The following is a 21,914-nucleotide window of genomic DNA, read 5'->3' as shown; positions in this document are numbered from 1 at the left end:
AAATAAATATATATTGATTGATTGATTGATTGTAACTCGGTTTGACAAGTTAGGAGGTGAACATATCAAAAGTCCCCGGCCGTAGCCCTTGAGCGGGGGGGAGAGAGGGGGCTTTGAAGGTCCCATTTTCCCGTTTTTCGATTATATCTCGGAAACTATGCATCTCAGCGACATGGCCACTTATACAAAATGAAAGTTAATTTAATTTGTTACAAGTTTATTCAGTCAATTTTTTCGATATGTTGAATAGTTTTTGAGATATCCGCTCTTGAAAGTTTATTTAGGGCTCTCAATTTTATCTTGATATATCTATATCAGTGAAGGTGGTAGGCCGTGTTTGGTATCGTTTTCGTATAAATCTGGGGTGCTGAATCCATTTAAGATATCACATTGACACCATTCCACAAAATAAAAATAAATCTTTTTAGGGTTCCGTACCTCAAAAGGAAAAAACGGAACCCTTATAGGATCACTCGTGCGTCTGTATGTATGTCCGTCTGAATACACAAAATAGTTCTTTACCTATAGATGACAGGAAAACCTATTAGAAATGTGCAGTCAAGCGCGAGTCGGACTTAATGTACGGAACCCTTAATACGCGAGTCCGACTCGCACTTGGCCGGTTTTTTTGAAACTCTTCTTGACGCTTAACCGCTGAACCGATTTCGTTGAAATTTGGTATAGAAATAGTTTGCGTCCCGGAACAGGACATAGGATAGATCTTATAACCAAAATCATCTTTTGAAGGTGTGAAAAGTGGCGTGGAAATTTGTACGGGAAATCAATAACCGCTGAACCGATTTATATGAAATTTGGGATGGTCTACATCTTTGATTTAGTTAAAAATGATGAAAAAACATGACTTCAAACCTAAACTTAAACAGTATTAACTTCAAGAAGTCAATTCTGAATTCCCCCCTACACCTCATTTCACACCTTTAAAGGATGATTTTTGAGATAACTTATTATATCCTGTCTCGGGACTCAAAATATATGTGTACCAAATTTAAATTAAAACTGTTCAGCAGTTTAAGCGTGAAGAGGAGTTTAAAAGAAAGTATTTTAATAAGTTTATATGTTTTTACTTCGGAATGGTGTCAATGTGATACCTTAACTAAATTTGGTACTGCGAATTTATACGAAAACGATACCAAACATGGCCTTGTAGCTTTACTGTTGTAGAAGTCAAAATAAAATTGAGAGCCCTAAATTCTTATTACTTGGCCAAACTTGTGTAGAAGGAAAAGGTAAAATAAAAGTCTTCGGCAGGAATATAAGACACAAATATATATTTTTTTTGCGTTACTATTTCATTCATCAAATATAAACATACCTTGATTATACTATTCTAGTGAGATCCTCATAGATAAACAAAAACATTTACTTAAAAAATTACAAGGTCGAAATGTCACGGAACTTGTGAGAGTAATATGTGGAAAATATAAACTTTTATGACAAAAAAATCTGGACACAATTTAAGAATCACCCAATTGCGTCGAGGAGTCATCTGTATTTTTGCTTGTTTCATTACCTCCTCGCTTTTTTTTTGTCCTTTGTATTCTGTAGCAATTTGTTAGATCTGAAAATAAAGATAACTTGCGTCGTCACGGATGTCGATTTATAGGTTTTAGGGAGTGCAGAATTCGAAAACGATGATCATTTTATAATCCAAGATGGCGGCTACGTATTTTGTCATAAAAGTGGAATCCAAAATAGTCATCATTTTCGAAATCTGCGCCCCCTAAAACCTATAAAACGATATCCATGACGACTTTTATGACAAAGTGCATTAGCGCCATTTTTAAATTGAAAATGATATCTGGAGCGGATTCAAAACATTTTTATAAAATCTCTTAGTTATAGGACAGGTTTTCACTTCAATGACACCTCGACGGCTGCGAAGTACTTCAATATCCCTTCCCTCAGTAATCGTAGGATGTATTTGGATGTTATGTTTTTCTACAAAATTTGTAAAAATGCAATCCAATGCCCTAATCTTTTACAAAAAGTGCTTTTTAGTGTTCCGCACCGCCCCTTACGTTCTAGGCCCCTTTTTCACGTTACTTTTGCTCGCAAGAAATATGCGCAGCATACGTTTTTCAGACGAGTGCCCAACTATTGTAATAGACATCTAGGCAGGATTGATCCCTTTCACAAATCACTTACTACACTTAAAATCATGTTAAAGGAAAAAATATTATTGCTGTAACTACCTACTCTCTGAGATTTTATTTTGATAGCTATTGTTCCTTGATTTTTATCTATTTTTCTGTACTACGCTTCCTATTTTCAGAATTCTATATTTCTTTTCTTGACCCTCGCTGTAATTATTATTATTATTCCGACTTATTGCTGTAAGTATTAATGAGTTATTCTTGCTTCTTGTTGTATGTATCCTACCTTGGGCTTATGCTTGTACCTATTGTATACCAATTTTCAGTTACATGTATATTTTATGAACCTCCAGGTCTTTTTAGTATTAAGATTTATGTGCGTATTACGCACCTCTAACATATGTATCTTATATGACTGTATGTGTTCTGAATAAATAAAATAAAATAAAAAAATAAAATAGATATCATTTTCGAAATCTGCGCCCCCCAAAACCTATAAAACGACACCCATGACGACTTTTATGACATAGTGCATGGCCGCCATTTTGGATTCCAAAATGGTCATCATTTTCGAAAGCGGGGCCCCCTAAAACCTATAAAACGACATACATGACGACTTTTATGACATAGTGCATGGCCGCCATCTTGGAATCCAAAATGGTCATCATTTTCGAAATCTGCGCTCCCTAAAACCTATAAAACGACACCCATGACGACTTTTATGACATAGTGCATGGCCGCCATTTTGGAATCCAAAATGGTTATCATTTTCTAAATCTGCGCCCCCCAACACCTATAAAACGACACCCATGACGACTTTTATGACATAGTGCATGGCCGCCATTTTGGATTTCAAAATGGTCATCATTTTCTAAATCGGGGCCCCCTAAAACCTATAAAACGACATCCATGACGACTTTTATGACATAGTGCATGGCCGCCATCTTGGAATCCAAAATGGTTATCATTTTCGAAATCTGCGCCCCCTAAAACCTATAAAACGACACCCATGACGACTTTTATGGCATAGTGCATGGCCGCCATTTTGGATTCCAAAATGGTCATCATTTTCAAAATTGGGGCCCCCTAAAACGTATAAAACGACATCCATGACGACTTTTATGACACAGTGCATGGCCGCCATTTCGGATTCCAAAATGGTCATTATTTTCGAAATCGGCACTCCCTAAAACCTATATATCGACACCCATCTCGACTTTTATGACAAAGTGTTTTGCTACCATCTGCATGCAAGACATTTCTATTATTTTTACGTACAAAAATGGCCCCCTGTCAACTTTCAATCGAGATTTAATCGATAATTTATTCGATTAATATTCAGATTAATTCAATTTCAATCTATGTTAGGTCGACTAAACTAATCGCGATTAAAATTTGAGAATTAACTTTTTTTATTCCATTTTAGTCGAATAAACAGTTAATCGATTAATGCCCATCTCTGACCACGGCATTTTTACACTTTGAGAATATCTGAAAACAAATCAACACAAGGAGCCATTTTGCAAATCCAGTAACATACCAGTAACTTTGTTATTACTTTTGACAGCGCGTGTCATGTGTCAACACAGAGTCGACACAAAGTCGAAACATTGCAACTACTTTGTGACTGCAATATTTCTCAGCCTTAAACCATATTTATACATCATAATTAACAAGTTTCGTAGTATGTAAAGCGTTATTTCTGTTATTTAAGTATAGTATACGCATCGAAGTACTAAAAATGCTTCAAATAATATAGTTATGAACACAGGCACTGAGAAGTAAACAATTTCATTTCCGGCTAAACTAAAACAATGTGGTGGCGCGTTGATTATATTACACTTAGTTTATCAAATCACTCGAGCAGTTTAATTCCCCATAATAATTTAAGTCATATTGTAATATAAATGCAAACAATATATAATTACGTCTTGTAATCCGTTTTAGAGACGGCGTATTAATGTCACTTATTTTTATTTAAGTATTTTTCCATCTGACAGTTTCCATTTGACAGGAACAAAATGAACGAATGAACGAATGATTTTGGCATAAAGTAGTCGCAAACCCGAAACAATGTGTGCACACGGCGACCACACTTTATGTCACTTTGTGTCATGTGTCGACCCTTCCCCATTTCTGGTAACTGTGTCGACACGGCGACGACTCTGCGACTGGAATTGTGACCGAAACAGACGGTGTCGACACAAGATGTGTCAACACCGCGTCGTAACGGCGACTGGAAATGGTTGTATGGGCGTTATGTAGGTAATGTTGTAGGTACAACATTTCTCCGATCTAATTCCGAAATGCGTGTCCAATATCATAAAATGTATCGACGCATGATAAAGTCATTGCATAAAAAACCTATAAAAATACTTTTTAAGACCACGGAAAGACACATTCAGCCCACGCGTCGTGAATAAACCGTTCAAAACACCTCTAAAAAAAAGAAAACCGGTCAAGTGCGTGTCGGACTTGCTATTTAAATTAGTTTTTAAGTTATCCCACGCTTGGTATTTATACTTACTGGAAAACACAAAAATTGTAGAAAAGGCGCGAAATAGAAATGTAATTTTCAATTGGAAGTCAACTCTTTGCGTCTAGCCGTCTACATTTTATTAAATTTGCCGCCATTTCCTATTACGGACAGTGAGGTCGAAGTGCTAGACTCTAGGCTAGAGTATATTTAATATTTGTTGTTTAGCCGTATATTTTTTTGACGACCGGTCTGGCCTAGTGGGTAGTGACTCTGCCTATGAAGCCGATGGTCCTCGGTTCGAATCCCGGTAAGGGCATTTATTGTGTGATGAGCACAGTTATTTGTTCCTAAGTCATGGTCGTCATGGATGATTTCTATGTATTTAAATATTTGTATATTATATTATATCGTTGTCTGAGTGCCCACAACACAAGCTTTCTTGAGCTTACCGTGGGACTTAGTCAATTTGTGTAAGAATGTATATTTATTTAATTTATATTTATTTTTATTATCATACCAAGTTACGGTTTTAATCTTCCACCGTCTGCATTTGTCACCATTTGTGTAAATCCTAGCTTCCAATTTTAGAGAGCGCACTTCTCTTATGTTTTTTACAGTTATTTCTTATTTAAGCGTGAAGCCTGAATACTAGGTATTTTAGGCAGTTGCTATAAAAAAATTCACAGATTTCGTGCCTCACACGACTATCGAGCACATTGGAAATGAATCTACGGAATTCGAAAAAATATTGTCGCTGAGCGACGAGAAAGTCTGGATAAGGAAAAAGTTACAAAATAAAACTACAACGTTGAATGATAATTATTTTATTCTTAGACTAACACATGTCCGACATAACGCATGTGAACAAACAAATTGCAAAATTTCCACACGCGGATCGAAGTTTGAATAATTGTCGCCGTGGCGCATAAGTATAGGTACATATTTCATTTTTCGATTAATAAGCAGGATATATTAATGTTCAAAGTACAAGAAAATTATTACACGGCAAATCCGTAGTCAACTCGAGAAGTGGTAGCCACATCGCCGTTATCGTCACTCGAGTCTTGATCGGCAGCGGCCCATTTGCTGCAAGATATGTATTTTTCTTGACAGCAGTTTGACGCGACGAGAGATGACCATAACAGCGTTTGTCTATGTTGCACCAAACCTGAGTTCCAATAGGTACTACCAGGGTTCAGCATCAGCTATCTTGGGTACTACCTCTCCCTCTCCCTCTCCCTCTCCCTCTCCCTCTCCCTCTCCCTCTCCCTCTCCCTCTCCCTCTCCCTCTCCCTCTCCCTCTCCCTCTCCCTCTCCCTCTCCCTCTCCCTCTCCCTCTCCCTCTCCCTCTCCCTCTCCCTCTCCCTCTCCCTCTCCCTCTCCCTCTCCCTCTCCCTCTCCCTCTCCCTCTCCCTCTCCCTCTCCCTCTCCCTCTCCCTCTCCCTCTCCCTCTCCCTCTCCCTCTCCCTCTCCCTCTCCCTCTCCCTCTCCCTCTCCCTCTCCCTCTCCCTCTCCCTCTCCCTCTCCCTCTCCCTCTCCCTCTCCCTCTCCCTCTCCCTCTCCCTCTCCCTCTCCCTCTCCCTCTCCCTCTCCCTCTCCCTCTCCCTCTCCCTCTCCCTCTCCCTCTCCCTCTCCCTCTCCCTCTCCCTCTCCCTCTCCCTCTCCCTCTCCCTCTCCCTCTCCCTCTCCCTCTCCCTCTCCCTCTCCCTCTCCCTCTCCCTCTCCCTCTCCCTCTCCCTCTCCCTCTCCCTCTCCCTCTCCCTCTCCCTCTCCCTCTCCCTCTCCCTCTCCCTCTCCCTCTCCCTCTCCCTCTCCCTCTCCCTCTCCCTCTCCCTCTCCCTCTCCCTCTCCCTCTCCCTCTCCCTCTCCCTCTCCCTCTCCCTCTCCCTCTCCCTCTCCCTCTCCCTCTCCCTCTCCCTCTCCCTCTCCCTCTCCCTCTCCCTCTCCCTCTCCCTCTCCCTCTCCCTCTCCCTCTCCCTCTCCCTCTCCCTCTCCCTCTCCCTCTCCCTCTCCCTCTCCCTCTCCATAATTCACAACAAACACCGATAACGAACTCTGCGAAACATGAAGTCATAAATGTCATGTGAAAAATGTCGTTCTGACTTTTTGACTATTTAAAGGTTAGGCTACAGGGCAAACCCTTAACCCGATCGTCTTTGTTTTAGGCTCAAATTGTAGCTGACTAAATTGTCCAGAGCCGTTTTTCTCAAATTTTTGATATCATTCTTCGTTTCCAAATTATCGAGCACCAAAATCAAAAATTCGGAAAAAATTTAATTTTATTTTCACTATTTCGACCATAACTTTTTTTGTTTTTGACTTTCTCGAATAATTATTTTTGCACCTTACAGCTCTCGTGATTATGCGTCTTTTGAGCCTATTTTTTAATATCATATCTTCACAACTTTCCGAGATATAAGGGGATCGCACTTTTTCGTGAAATCGGAGCCTATACTGGAGCGAACGAAAAGACATTTCCAATGTCAAAAACCCGACAAGTGCGAGTCGGACTCGCGCACCGATGGCTCCGTACTTTTTAGTATTTTTTGTTAATAGCGGCAACAGAAATAGATCCTCTGTGAAAATTTCAACTGTCTAGCTATCAAGGTTCATGAGATACAGCCTGGTGACAGACACACAGTGGAGTCTTAGTAATAGGGTCCCGTTTTTAACATTCGGGTACGGAACCCTAAAAACTTGGAGATGTTTTTTTGGAGAAACTACCACTTGATATTTTAAATGGTTTCTATATTTTCAGTTGCTATAAAAGAAATAGAAGGTGATGTTTTTTTGGAGAAATTGTCATTTGCTATTTTAAGTTGGTTTCTAACATAACACTCGGTGGCGGGCGCAAAAGTTTATGAGTGGAAATGTGAGCTATGCAGACTGTATATAGGGCTGCCCGTGCTGACAATAGTTATTTACTAATATACAAGTGCGGAAAAGAGGAAATTCGAAACGAGTAGCGATAAATTAAAACACGACCAAAGGGATTGTTTTAAATCGACACGAGGTGTGTATTCGCACTTGTATCGTACAATGTTTTACAGTACAATGTACATAATAGAGATGATGGCAAGAGGCCCGATGGAGTGTCCTTAGTTCCTTGGAGCTTGGGACGGATGTTGGTGTGGGATGCTACCTGCGTAGACACACTGGCACCGTCCCACCTCCAACGGACTACTGTAAAAGCGGGCGGAGCGGCGGAAAGCGCCGAAATTCTAAAACGTAACAAATATAAGAGCCTCGGTAGAGAGTACCATTTTGTACCATTTGGTGTTGAAACTCTAGGTCCATGGGGTCCCAGCGCGCATAAGTTGTTCGCAGAAATCGCGAAGCGTCTGGTTGACGTAACTGGTGACCGAAGAGCTGGCGGCTACCTCGCACAACGTATCAGCATTGCGATACAGCGAGGAAATGCCGCCAGCATCCTTGGTACAATGCCTCAAGGGCCTATTTTAGATTTAAGCTAGTTATTAATTTCGTTTAGTAGTACCACTGTATATATATTGTATGTAAATAAATGTTTTATTGAATGTACATAATTATGGCCCTTTAAACTTTTGACATATATACGCACGGAAAGTGCGGAAGCGAAAGTCATATTTATTTTTCTAACTGCAATATCGGAAGGACTGGTGAACAAGATTTGTCAAAAATTTCATTTTTGATACAAGCTTTTATCGCTGACTGTACTTTTCTTTCCACAGGCAACTAATACTCATCGAGACAATTCCAACAACCCCAAACACAATTAGTTTGCCACAATTTTTTTACATCTCGTACCTTTTGTAGGTATAATTACTATAATTAGTAATTACGGGCGAGAAGAAGTACAAGAGAGATGCACGGATGAATGATGTCAAAGTGAGATCAAATGACATTGATTTGTAAGTTCAAATGGGGCATTATCTATGAAAAGGGACCTTATTGTCGATGGCGCTTACGCCACACAGTGTCGCGCGGAATTGTATTTATATCGGAGCATCGTTAATAATGGCGTAAGCGCCATCGACAATAAGGTCCCTTTTCATAGATAACGTCACAAATCTAGTTGTCGACACCCCTAGAGTGACAGTTGCAGGAATTTCGCTTTCGAATGCGCTCGGTACCGTCGCGTGCGCCGTCGCTAATTCCGATCTATAGATCTTATAGAATATAGATCATGAATCAAGCAATTTACTTAGACAAACCAGTATTAGAAGATCTTTAACTACGCATAGTTGGTTCGAATAAGAGGTCTTGTTAAAACGAGATCGTAGTTAACGAAATGCATTGTGAATTATGTATGCATCTCTGTTGCTCTGATCGAATGAAGCAATTTACTGTTTCTATGCTATTGTTCCAAAGGCAAAATTACTTAGGATTCCGGTACCTGGGTCATAGGCGTCATATACTGCAGTTAGGTTCGAGTTTTTTCAACGCATAGGATGACTCATGTTAGGTTAGACCGGACCGGAGCATCCGGCGCTTCGTTTTCTAATGGAAAGCACCATGTGAGCACCGCTCAGCCGTCATAGAAAATAAGAAAATGACATGTCGGACGCCTTGGCCCAGGCCCGGCCGGTCTAGCGTTAAGTAGCGTTTGTGTATCAAAGCCAAAGGATAATATTTTGAAGATAATACTTTTTGCAGTTAAACGATTGCAGTATTAATTTTTAATTAAATTTTGTAAAAAATGTGTAAGTTGTGTAATTTTTCCAAAAAATTAATATGTATCAGAGACGCTACAGTCTTCCCAAAATGTAAACTCCCCCCTTTTAGAGCAATGTCCGAGGTTCGATGCCCGGTGGAACAAAGGGGCTCATTGTCCATCCGCACATGTCCGATTTCCGGCGAGGATCTCGGTGAGAGCACTACGATTTATTACTATCATACATGCATATAAAGACTAGCTCTGAAAGATTTTTTTTTCTAAAAAATATCGCTAAAGTTTTGTAAAATTTTCTATGACGGCTGGTCGGTGATCACGTGGTGCTTTCCATAGAAAAGGAACCGCCGGAAGCCCCGGCCCGGTCTAGTCTAGCGTGCGTCATCCTTAATGCTTTCTAACATAAGGTGAATTTGTTGGTTTTTAAGAGCCAACGGGAGTGGTCATTTCTCCATACAAACGTACTCCTCGTTTTGCTCCGTGGTTTTTGAAGCTAGAGCGATGATTTTTTCAACACAGATTAATATTGTCAATATCTGTGTCGGACCGTTTTGCTTTTTTTTTATAGTTTTGTTTTTTAAGGCGCTAGAGCCCTTCAAAAATGACCAAAATGGCATAATTGACTATGCCGCAATGAGAGGCGTGGCATTCAAAACTGATATCAATTAGCCAAAAAAGCAAAACGGTCCGACACAGATAATTTCATAATCATTTAGATTTCCAAATTTGGTTACGATTGGTTAAGTTTTGGAGGAGGAAACAGAGGAGCTTATTTGCCGATGATGTGTCATTAATTACAGCTTGCCAAAACCCTGAAGACGTCAATGAGAAACTTACAGATAACCTAAACGTAGTCAGTTCCTGGATGAGAGACCATAACCTCGATATAAACTATAAGAAGACCAAAATAATTGCATTCTACCCATACCAGAAAACGCCACTAGATATAGAGTACACATACGAAAATACTCAGCTAGAAGTCGTACAAAGCGCTACACTACTGGGCTTAGATATAGACAGCCACATGAATTGGAAATCCCATATAGAGAAAATTAGGAAAAAAATATCCCAATTCGTCTATGCGCTTCGGGAGGTTAAAGTAACGACAAATTTGGAGACAGCCCTAACAACATATTACGCGTATGCATATGCCTGGCTAAATTACGGTATTATTCTGTGGGGTAATAGTACCAATGCTCCATTACTTTTTATCCTTCAGAAAAAGAAAAAGCTTGTTCGTATCCTAATAAATAAAACACTTGACGAAATCGAAAGCCACAAACCTTATTTTTCTGAACTTGGGCTGCTGACCCTCACATCTATATATATATTAGAAATGTGTAAGTTTGTTCGAAAGCATAGGGAACTCTATATAAAACGAGAGGACCTACCTTCTACACGATCAATACGTAATAAGAATAGACTAATCCCACCACCTTGTAAACTTAAACTACTGTCATCGGGCCCTTTAGTAATGTCTATTAAAATATATAATAAGCTCCCAGAGTCTATAAAAGAAGAAGAAAATGACAATATATATATAAATAAAATTAAACAGTTGTTATTAGATAAGTCTTATTATACTCTAAGCGAATATTTTAATGACAGATTATAATTCAAAAATATTGTTTATTAAGATAATTACTTCATTACAAATTCTCCTCTCTTAGGAATGTAAATAATATATTGCAGTGCCCAACAGGGTTCACAAAGACCTAGCTTATAAATTTACCACCTGTACAACTACTTTGTGAATTTGCAAATAAATATTGAGTATTGAGTATTGAGTACGAAACCTCGATTTTTGAGATTTTTACGCAGCATTTTTCGCCTTGTCCTTATCGCACTACTTTTAGGTGCCGCTTCCGTTAGCGAGACGGGTATATTTACCTAAAATATTTAAAACTCAGCTCCTGTTTCGTCTTAACAAATTCCCTCGCTTCGCATACATCTCTGTACCCAGTGTAAATTTCATTCGGTAGCGTGACGTGCTGATGTACGCTTTTGCGTTAAGTGTCATTTTGTATGGGATATTGAGTTTCCAAAACGTCCCGCTTGGCGCGCTGTTTAACATATCCCATACAAAAATAGACATAATGCAAACGCGAACGTGCGTCACGCTATCGAAATATTAGGGGTTCTGGTGGATAATAATTTTTTGTTATAAATTTCATTTCTGGTACAAGCTTTTATCGCTGACTGTACTTTTCTTACGACAGACAACTCATCGACACAATTCTAATAACCCCTAACAATTAGGTTGCGTTGTTTCATCACAGAGTTTCCATGGCCACCTCCTGTCTCCATCATCAGATCAGTTCGACAGTACCATATTATTGTATTGTCATCAGAACTACATACAGCTGCCAATTTTCATGACGCTACGACCCTTGGAAGATGATTAAATTAGTTACCTTAGATTCCATTACATAGTTACATACAGGTCGAGAGTTCCTATGGCCACCTCCTGTCTCCATCATCAGATCAGTTCGACAGTACCATATTATTGTGTTGTCATCAGAACTACACACAGCTGCCAATTTTCATGATCCTTGGAAGATGGTTAAATTAGTTACCAATGTTACCATACATACAGGTCGACCTAATAAAAGCTTGTTAAAAATACGTTAATACTTCACGTAATTTTCCATAAATATAGGTAACATGATGTAACGCAAAAGCTGTAGTTAAAATTACTGTTGTTTTTAGTTACTTCATAATATTGTTTATTAAAATAATTAGGTCAAGTTCGAACGCTGATAGCTTAGCGGTAGGTATTTCGGGACTCTAGAGGTAGTAGGTTCGAACCTCGGCTACTCTTAGAGCCACTTGCGCGTTCCAGGGTTAGCTAACTAAAGGATGACTCACGCTAGACCAGACCCGGACCGAGGCATCCGACATGTCATTTTCTATGACGGCTGATCGGTGATCACATGGTGCTTTCCATAGAAAACGTAGGAAGCTCCAGCCCGGCCCCGGCCCAGTCTAGCGTGAGCCAGCCTAAATGCCGAAATTAACACATGTCCGTGAAGGCAGGCGTGGCTCACTCCGCGATTTCGTCGCTTTGCTACAGGTAGCTAAAAGTACATCCGTTCCACACCAATGTTGGTGGCTAGCCATAAGCCGCGCGTGGCGGTGTCGCCACCTAGCGGCCACATCTGTCCTAATCATAACAGACGCGTTTTGTTAGAGAGTGAGTCTTCTGTACAGAAATTCTGTGTGTCACAGAATAAATAATAGTACTAAGTACAGAAGACTCACTCTCTAACAAAACGCGTCTGTTACGATCAGGATAGATATGGCCGCTAGGTGGCGACAGCGCCACGCGCGGCTTATGGCTAGCCACCAAAATTGGTGTGGAACGGATGTACTTTTAGCTACCTATAGCAAAGCGACGAAATTGCGGAGTGAGCCACGCCTGACCTAGCACATACAATTATTTATTCTATGTTGAACGGTATAAAAAGATGTCGACCTACATACAATCATACAACAACACATAATATATACCTGACCTTTGGTAGCCTTTTGGTCTATTTAATAAGAATAATAAGGTTTACGGAACGTCATAACATTCGAGGGCCAATTCACACTTACATTATGCCATCAAAATGATATCTATGATGATTTTTTTTTGTTTAATGCCTGCACCTACTATACTGTTTCTGTTTAGCCTGATGGTTGACTGGTAGAGAATGCCTTTAGGCAATAAGGCCGGCATTTCTACTTTATTTGTTATAATATTTTGCAATAAAGTTTAAAATAAATAATATGTAATGTCAGTTGTGCCACAGAATAAGTAATAGTACTACCGTACAGACAGGAAACTTCCTACAAAACCGAAGTTTGACAGCGGTTCAGGCCCTGAACTTCAGGGTCGAATCATACTGTCCCTTTATAATGAATGGCACTATCACTTTCGGCTATTTAGGGTTGTCAAATTTCAAGCCATTATCTTTATCTGTGGTCGCGCACGCAAAGGGACGTCAAGTTGTATCAACCCTAATAATTGCTCGCAATGCTGAGCCGAACGGAGCCGAGTTTGCCCGAAGTCAGGAGTGTCTCCCCACTGCCGTAATCTCGGTACATGTATTGGCGGGGACACACGGGCTGACATCATTGACAGGGCCGTCTTAAACTAAGCTGGGGCCCTTGGACACATAAGAATTTGGGGCCCTTTTGGAAAGTAAAGAAAGCGTAATTAAATTAACATTTTTCTACTATGATCTTTTATTTATTATGGGTAATCAAATATACTGTTACTCTCTGTCTTTCGGGGCCCCCTGAGTATGGGGGCCCTGGGCACGGGCCCCGTGTGCCCTTATGGTAAAGACGGTACTGATCATTGAGAATAACATTTTGATGTCACAATGTAAGCTTCAATTTGCCTCTGTATACATTCTGCGCCCTCAATTCGATTTTATTATGAATTATGAGCGTTACGTTGCCCAATCGAATCGCCGTGGTGTTATTATATTAATGTATGTCAAATCGGGGGCCTGTAAAGTGTTAAATAGAGCGATCACTGATCTCATATGGTCACTTGACAGCACTTTATTTTGGTTAAGTCTATTATTTAAATTCGCGAACGATGTGGTCGGTTACCAGCTTATACCTGCTTATTACTTGTTTTGTAAAATGGCCCAATAGGTCAGATGGCGTTCATATTAATATTGTGAAAGAATAAGGATCAAAGTAAAATGGCGTTCTAACAGTTTATTAATCTTCTGTCGAAAGATGGCAGTAAATTGAACTAAATTTACAGTGCCCTAGTATACCCTCTATACGAGTAGGTAAGTACACATTATCTTTATAACGATTACTTATTCTGTGACATTGGTACGAGTATGGCACCCGTTGACCGGCGCGTTAGATGTGATAATAAAGTTAGGTTAGGTTGGTCGGACTCTAGGTATTTTCTAACCGTGTTCCTCGTCCTTTTACAACATGTAAAGTCTAGACCGTAATCCTGGCTAAATATAACCTGACCCCACTTAGCTAAGTCCGGCCTGGCGCGCCGCCAGCACGGGGTTCGAGGTCGGACGATGCAATTTTAAAGTTTAAGTTACTGAAATACTTTATTACACTGGAACTTACGTTGAAAATTGGAGCGGCGAAGAGTGTGGAATGATTATGTCATCATCTTCACTATATGGCAACTAACCCCAAGAATTGGCGTAGGCACTAGTTTTTACGAAAGCGACTGCCATCTAACCTTCCAACTCAGAAGGTAAACTAGGCCTTATTGGGATTAGTCCGGTTTCCTCACGATGTTTTCCTTCACCGAAAAGCCACTGGTAAATATCAAATAATATTTCGTAAATTTTCGGGTAGTTATAACATTTATTGGTTAAACAACCAAATACAAAACCACCTGGATCTGTCACTGAACGACCTGACTTTAACCTACATTATTTTATCATGTAATGTTTTCATCTACCCTCAACTGGCTTAAGAAGCCATTTGAGGGTAGATTTTGTTTACTCTTTTTTAAATACCTAAAGATACTCTTCTAATACAAACTAAAGATACAGACTACTTTTAAGATACAGACTATATAGGTACATGTCATTATTTTTCACTTAAAATTATTTATTTAGATGTTTGCATTTGAAATGAAATAGCATTCTAAAATAGTATCCGGGTAAACACGAATCAGGAAAACGGACAGGATATTTTAACATTTGTACATTATATTACAGTGGTCATTGGGGGAAAATGACCGTAACTAAATTCTGTTTATATCTTGTTTATGTCAAGTCATTAAGTTTTTTCAATAGTAGGTAGATATTTTATTGATGTACCTACAAAAATCGAAGCGAAAGTGTCCGTATCAGCTTGTGCAAAATGTTCCCGTCTCGGTACAGAAAGCATTTTCTATATGTTCTTGTAATATTTTTTGACTAGCTTCGAGATTTATAGGTAAATAATTTCTATCTCGATTGGAAAATTTTCAAAATTACGGAGCCATGGGGGTTCGCCATTAATAATACAGTGGATTTCGGATATAACGACGATGAAGGGACCACCGAAATTTCGTCGAGATAAAGACATATATGTATAAATTTAAATCCGAAACGTGAGTAATTGAGTATCATCGCCACACTGTTAACTGTACATCGGTGGACCTTACTTATGCCTTTTGTAGTAGGGTCCACCGAGATACAGTTGGGGGTGATGCTGTTTGTACGTTTCGAACGAGTGTTCAGGCTATACCCCTACCTAGTTAATATCTACCTATAAACAAAAGGTCACCCATTTGCTAACCATCCAAAAGATAAAAAAGTAAAGCTCTATTGTCCTTTGACGAACGACTCCAGTTGCAATATCTGCATGGGATTTCTAAAAACTTGTTTCAAATGGTTCATTAAAAACCGTCGCTACACCCGAAATCGGCGCTACACCCGAAGTCGCTATATCTATATGAATCTTGTACTAAAATATGCTTTTAAATTCATGGGACTTGGATTTTACGTCGCTATAGCCGAATGGTCGCTACAACCAAGGTCTTAATAAATGAAATCCACTGTATAATTATACTTTTTGCCCAGATTCCCAAGTCATAAGCAGTTTTTAGATTTGTAATACATACTAGACATTTAAGTACACACATTAATGCATGTACAGATGTGACGTATTGTTTTCCATCGTATTTTCTCGGAAACGTTCGTATTTGTCCTGCTACTTTTAAGTCAACCTCAGTGCTTTTTGTACCGAGTCTGGCTGAAATAGATACGATGGAAAATAATCATGCACTAAATCTGTACGTTCTATAATGGGCAACATACACTCAAAGCGGAACAAGAAAACTTTCCCGGCGGAAACATTTTTCAGTTTCGCCAACCACCCTAGTGCCTACTTGATGAACCCTCGAGTTTCGGCTACCCCTCGCGAGGGCAGAGGGTAGGTTACAAAGCTGAGGATAAATCAGACCTAAGAAATCAATACTGACAGACTGAAAGGGTTCGTCATGCCTAATTGTGGGGTTAGTGTAAGTTGCAGAGTTTTTAGTAGAGATGCCACGAATATTCGGCAACTATTCTTTATCGCAACTTTGCCGAATATTCGGTATTCGGCCGAATGTTGCATACTATTCGGTCGGATACCGAATACCGTTGCACCTAGGTTTACATAAAAAGAAAAATTCCACAATAAAATAACCAAAAACAAGGTAAAAGTATATTTAATATTTACAATGTATTCTTGGAAAGTTGTTAAAAACGAAAACCCTTTTAAATATTTTCATTTTATCATGGGTCAGATTTGATTGAATCTAAGTAAATTCATTAATTCTGTTCAACAAAAATATACCTTAATAGCAAACTTTGTGCTTTGTTGGCGAACAGTTTTCATAATAATTGTGACTCAAAATGTTCGCATGTCATGCCGAATAATTCGGCTGTTCGGCCGAGAGGGGGACCGAATATTCGGTATTCGGCCAGAACCACCATTCGAGGCAGCTCTAGTTTTTAGGGTTCCGTAGTCAGAAGGGATCGCTATGTCTGCCTGTGTACCCCTAGTGTACCTACATTTTATTCGATAGCGTTACGTGACGTAGTATTACGCTACGCTTACTAAGTTACTACACGCGAGGATAGGCCCCGTGCATGAACTATAGGGGGCAGCATAGGAGCCGTCAGATTTTTAGTGCGAGGCGTAAATGTGTCGTTTATACTTCCCATGTACCCCACAAGATGACAGAACCTATTATGCACAAGGAAACGTACCGACGAGAACGGTAGATGGTAGCACTTGCTTTGGCAATGTACATGTGCACATATGTTTCCGATTCAGGCCACAACATGGCAGACCCTCCAACGCAGTCCCTATAGGAAAATTAAGTGATTTTATAGGTTTTTAATAAACTCTGAAACCCTCGCTACGCATCCTAGCACATGCTGAACCCCTAGTGTAAATTTCATCTATAGCGTGACGTGACGTGACGTACGCGTTTGCGTTAAGTCTCATTTTGAGTTTCCTAAACGTCCCACTTGGAGCGCTGTACAAAATCCCATACAAAATGAGAGTTAACGCAAGCGCGTACGTCACGCTATCGAATGAAATGTACACTAGGGGCTCTTTTAAGTATATACATAGTTTCTATATGTCCGTCTGTCCGTGATCGTCCTTAGTAAATATTAAATGTAATGGAGAGCTGTAATTAAGGACATTTGACAATAGAGTCTCACGTTTGACCGGGCCGTGTCCGGGCCGGAGCTTTGCGGCGCTTACTTTTCTATGACATGACAGGCGATCACGTGATGCTTTCCATAGAAAAGGAAGCGCCGGAAGCTCCGGCCCCGGCCCGGTCTAGCGTGAGTCATCCTTTACGAGTTGTTTACACACTCATACCTCCATACACACTACAGTTGTTTATTTACAATATTTTAAGGACAGCTAGCTAAAAGAATAGACTATTTATAAGTAAATATTTATACAATTCATTGGAAATAACTTTTCACAACACACTGACAGTCAATAATCGTAATTATATTCATCATTACTCAACGGCCAACTAATCTAGTCGGAAGTGAGTGAAGTGGCCCTGTCTACATGCTGCCTACGAAGCAATAGGTCCCGAGTTCGAATCCTGGTACGAAAATTTGTTTGTGTATTAATTTATAACAAATATTTGAGTTATGAATGTATTCTATGTATATAAGTATTTATATATAAAGAGCGTACTCCCATCTTCAATTCCAACGACGCACTAAAAATCTGCTCGTTTGCCTCCTATATCATAAATAAACTATATATCATTAATATCATTACATATATATATTGTACAGTCACCTGCAATAATATGTTACTCTTCGAAGGCCGCGATAATTTTGGTGACACGCTCGTATGGCTCTACTACAATAAGATCGTGTTCGTGTCAGATATTTTTGACTGTACTAGTCTATTATCCACAACACAAGCCTTATTGAGCTTACTGTGGGACTAGGTCTATTTGTGTACGACTGACCCATAATATATTATTATTTATTTCTCTTGGAACCAACCGCTCACTGTGAAAGCCTATAGTATTAAGCCAGTCCTTTTTATACCTGTTTCTATTCAAATATCCCTGTCTCTTTTTTATTTATTTACATTGCAGTATTTAAAAAAGAGGTATTATACGCGTACCTACCTATTAGTTAATACCTATTTTGTGACTAACATCAGGCCGAAAACGCGTCAAGTCAAAAACCGACACACGTCACGCGCTGTCAAAAATCTGCAGCATTCAATGTAAATAAATTCTTTTTCATATAATGCACTTTTGACCAGCAAAATGAGCGACATTCACATGGAGGGGTCGCTCCAGGACGAGATTCGGAAATTGACTGAACACCAAAATAACATAGTAACTAAATTTGACGTTTTGACCAAAAATGTAGACGAAATCCGTAAGGATGTTGCTTTGCTTACCGATAAGGTAGCTGCCTTGGAAGAGTTAGCTGTGGATCGTAAGAAGTTGAAAGTAGAAGTTAAAGTGTTAAAGAACCGTCTTGAAGAGCTATATGATATTGTGAAAGATGAGAAAGAAGATTCTATTACGACAAACGAAGTTAAGGAGGTTGAATCTTGTCATTCCGAGTTATCTTCGTCTTCCAAGGTATTTATCTGTTTGTAATTACGCTGTGATACTATACTTCTATATATACCTAGTAGTTTGGGAGTCGCTTAAGAAAAACTACTTAATAAAAATATAAATGTATAAGCGTACATAACAACAACATCTTAAATGACCATTGATAGGCTACGTTTGTTGCGATAAGATGGAAAAATACTCAATTAAACGTGTCAAAGTTACTTATACAAATTATCATTCATCATACTTATTGTACACAGTATACACACACATCACATTGTAATCTTCGTCTTGTGTATCATCGTGCTTCTAGTTTTACTTATAAAAACTTTATGTGTAAAAACTCTTTTGAAGACGCATACCTAAGTACCTACTAAGTGTAGTCTAGAAGTGATCGCTTTTTAGCGATAAGACCGCCTGTTGTTTACCTCCGCTTGTATTTCTGTTTCCTTTTGTATTGTTTTCTTTTATTGAGGTGTAGAATAAAGAGTATTTTTATTTGTATTATATAAGCATATTTTACATTTACATATCAAGTTATCCCAAAGTGCCGTTTAAGCAACCATATTAACAAAAATCCACAATTTAATTCAAGCCTATTACCACTTATATTCTTAAAAAATCTGCGTAGGAAAAGATACAATGAGATCATGTAGAATGGTCATATATAATTGTGGTCAGGTTTGTGTTGTGCCTTTAGGCGGCTAACATATAGATACGTGATGAATAACGTAGCCAACGTAGGTACTTTTTTTTTGTATAGAACAATTTTACACAGATCTACCTAGTCCCACACTAAGCTCAATAAGGATTGTGTTGTGGACACTAGACGATGATATATATAATACAAAGGTATCTATATTACTTATATACGTAGAAAACATCCATAACTCAGGTACAAATATTTGTGATAAACACACAAACAAATGCCCTTACCAGGATTCGAACCCGGGACCTCCTGCTTCGTAGGCAGGGTCACTACCGGCTAGAAGGCCGTTAGATCGTACAACTTGCGTATCTTTTGTAAAGATTCCCCCCGCACTAACTATAAAATTATTCTTGCACTCTCGAAAACGATTCTCTATTTCGCCAAAATGATTTTTTAACAGACTGTGCATTTATTGCCTAAATCTAGATCTGTCTCAATTGTGAGAGCTTCTCAAATGAATCAAATTCTGGCAGGTTATTTATAATTTAATTGCGAGATAATCTCACCGGGTGCAGTGAGATTTAATCGATTTTTGATGAGGTCCAATTACTATTGCAGTGATAAATCAAACAGGAATATGATAGGAGCCACACAGGATTTATGATAACGTTCCATGATATTATATCATAATTTATGCTCTTAATTATTGACCGAGCGTTAGCGAAGGTCTCCGCTTCAGCTTGGGCAAAAATGCTTGCGCATGTCCGGATGTTCTCCTCTGCAAGTCACATTTTTGTCAACTGTTTCTCGTGAAATTTTGTGAGTATGTTCGATACCTCTAGTTAGATAGAATTTTTCTGTTCTTTCGTATATTGGAAATAGTTTAAAATGGCGGAAGAGTTCGCTGTGACAATACGAAATATAATAATAACAAAAAATAATGACGACGTAATGACATTTAACGAAATATTTATATTTTTAGGGTTCCGTACCCAAAGGGTAAAAACGGGAACCTATTACTAAGATTCCACTGTCCGTCTGTCTATTTGTCACCAGGCTGTATCTCATGGACTGTGAATACTGTGATAGCTAGACAGTTGTAATGTAACATGTAACAACAAATACTAAAAACAAAAAAAAAATATTTAAGTGGGCTCCCATACAAACAACGTGATTTTTTTGCGTGAGTTGTTATATATCCGATTCGGTCTTAACCGGAATCATATTTAACCACAAGATGAAAGATTATTAACCATCATTAATTACGAAAACCACCTATTACTTTCCATACCGTATCTTACTTCACCTTAGTATTCAAAAATTAACCTAATTTCACACTGTTTAAGGTTCACTTTGCAATGCAATGTTAAATACAGAGAAGTCAGCATGTAAATCACAAAAGTTAGTCGATAACTTTTATTACCTCGTATCTTGTCCAATTTGATTGTTACAAATGTAACCTTATTTGTCGTGTCATAAAGTTCACTTGGCAATGGAATGATAAAGAAAGATAAGATTAATGAGAGAATAGAACTTTCACGATTGTTGCCGACGGCATGGGACAGTGGAAAGCGAGACGAATTGGTGGATTGTTTTATTAATTGCATAAATTTTCGTGATTTTGCTTACATAAGGTTTGTTTTAATAATTAAACAATTATTGTGACCATTGTGCGTGGTTCGGTGGTAACGTGGTTTTCACCAATTTGCTTACAAATGTGCACATTCTTCTTCTCCGTCGAATTACTCTTGGCAGAGCAGTCGTGGTCACGGTGAACGACGATCGATTCTACGCCAGTTCTCCCTGGCGAATCCTTCTCTGGCACGTGTTAAGTGGGGTGTTGGTAAGGGCTTTTATCTGATCCGTCCAACGCATTGGGAAACGTCCTCTTGACCTACAGCCCCTGGACAACAAGTCTCTCCATGGTCTGCTCTCCACGTCGCATCACATGTCCGAAGTATCTGAGGATCTGTACCCGTACGCGCTCTGACCGTAGCTGAGAGCCTCTCTTTCACCTTGAGTTCTTCAAGTATGGAGACGTTTGTACGGTGTTGTGTCCAAGATACTCGCAGCATTCGTCTCCAACACCACATTTCGAGTGCGTCGATTCTTTGTCTCTCTCGCTCCTTCACTGTCCATGTCTCAGCACCATACAGTAATACAGGATGATTCATGAGACGTGAGCAGGACTAATCCTGCACACTAAGTAACTGATAATTGATCGATCACCGTCGTATTTAGGAGAAACAACCACACTATTTCCTATTTTTTAACTTTTTGGTGAGGGCAAATTTAATTCTCAACAATCATGGTCACCCTTGATTGTTGAGAATTAAATTTGTTGACAGGACCTAATTAATAAACATAAAACCTCTTTAACCGTAATGGCATTTTGATTACGAAGAAAATGAACTGTCAAACTTGATTGAGATACGAGTTTTCAA

General features: G+C 39.1%; 1 protein-coding gene across 2 annotated transcripts in view; it reads left to right on the top strand.

Moving 5' to 3' along the window:
• LOC134800798 (coactosin-like protein) overlaps positions 1-21,914 on the top strand; it is a 58,959-nt gene that overhangs the window by 27,932 nt on the left and 9,113 nt on the right. The window contains exon 1 of one of the 2 annotated variants that reach the window (XM_063773351.1): positions 18,428-18,845. The exons of the other annotated variant lie outside the window; for it this stretch is intronic. Within the exon in view, the coding sequence (XP_063629421.1) occupies positions 18,522-18,845 (324 nt within the window). The 5' untranslated portion in view covers positions 18,428-18,521. Of the gene's footprint in view, positions 1-18,427; positions 18,846-21,914 lie in introns of those variants that run through there. 2 annotated transcript variants of the gene reach the window in all.

The sequence above is a fragment of the Cydia splendana genome, chromosome 20 (genome assembly GCF_910591565.1).
Source record: "Cydia splendana chromosome 20, ilCydSple1.2, whole genome shotgun sequence".
Classification (NCBI taxonomy): Eukaryota; Metazoa; Arthropoda; class Insecta; order Lepidoptera; family Tortricidae; genus Cydia; species Cydia splendana.
Note: the sequence above shows the minus strand (reverse complement) of the source record. Positions and strands in the feature narration are given on the sequence as shown.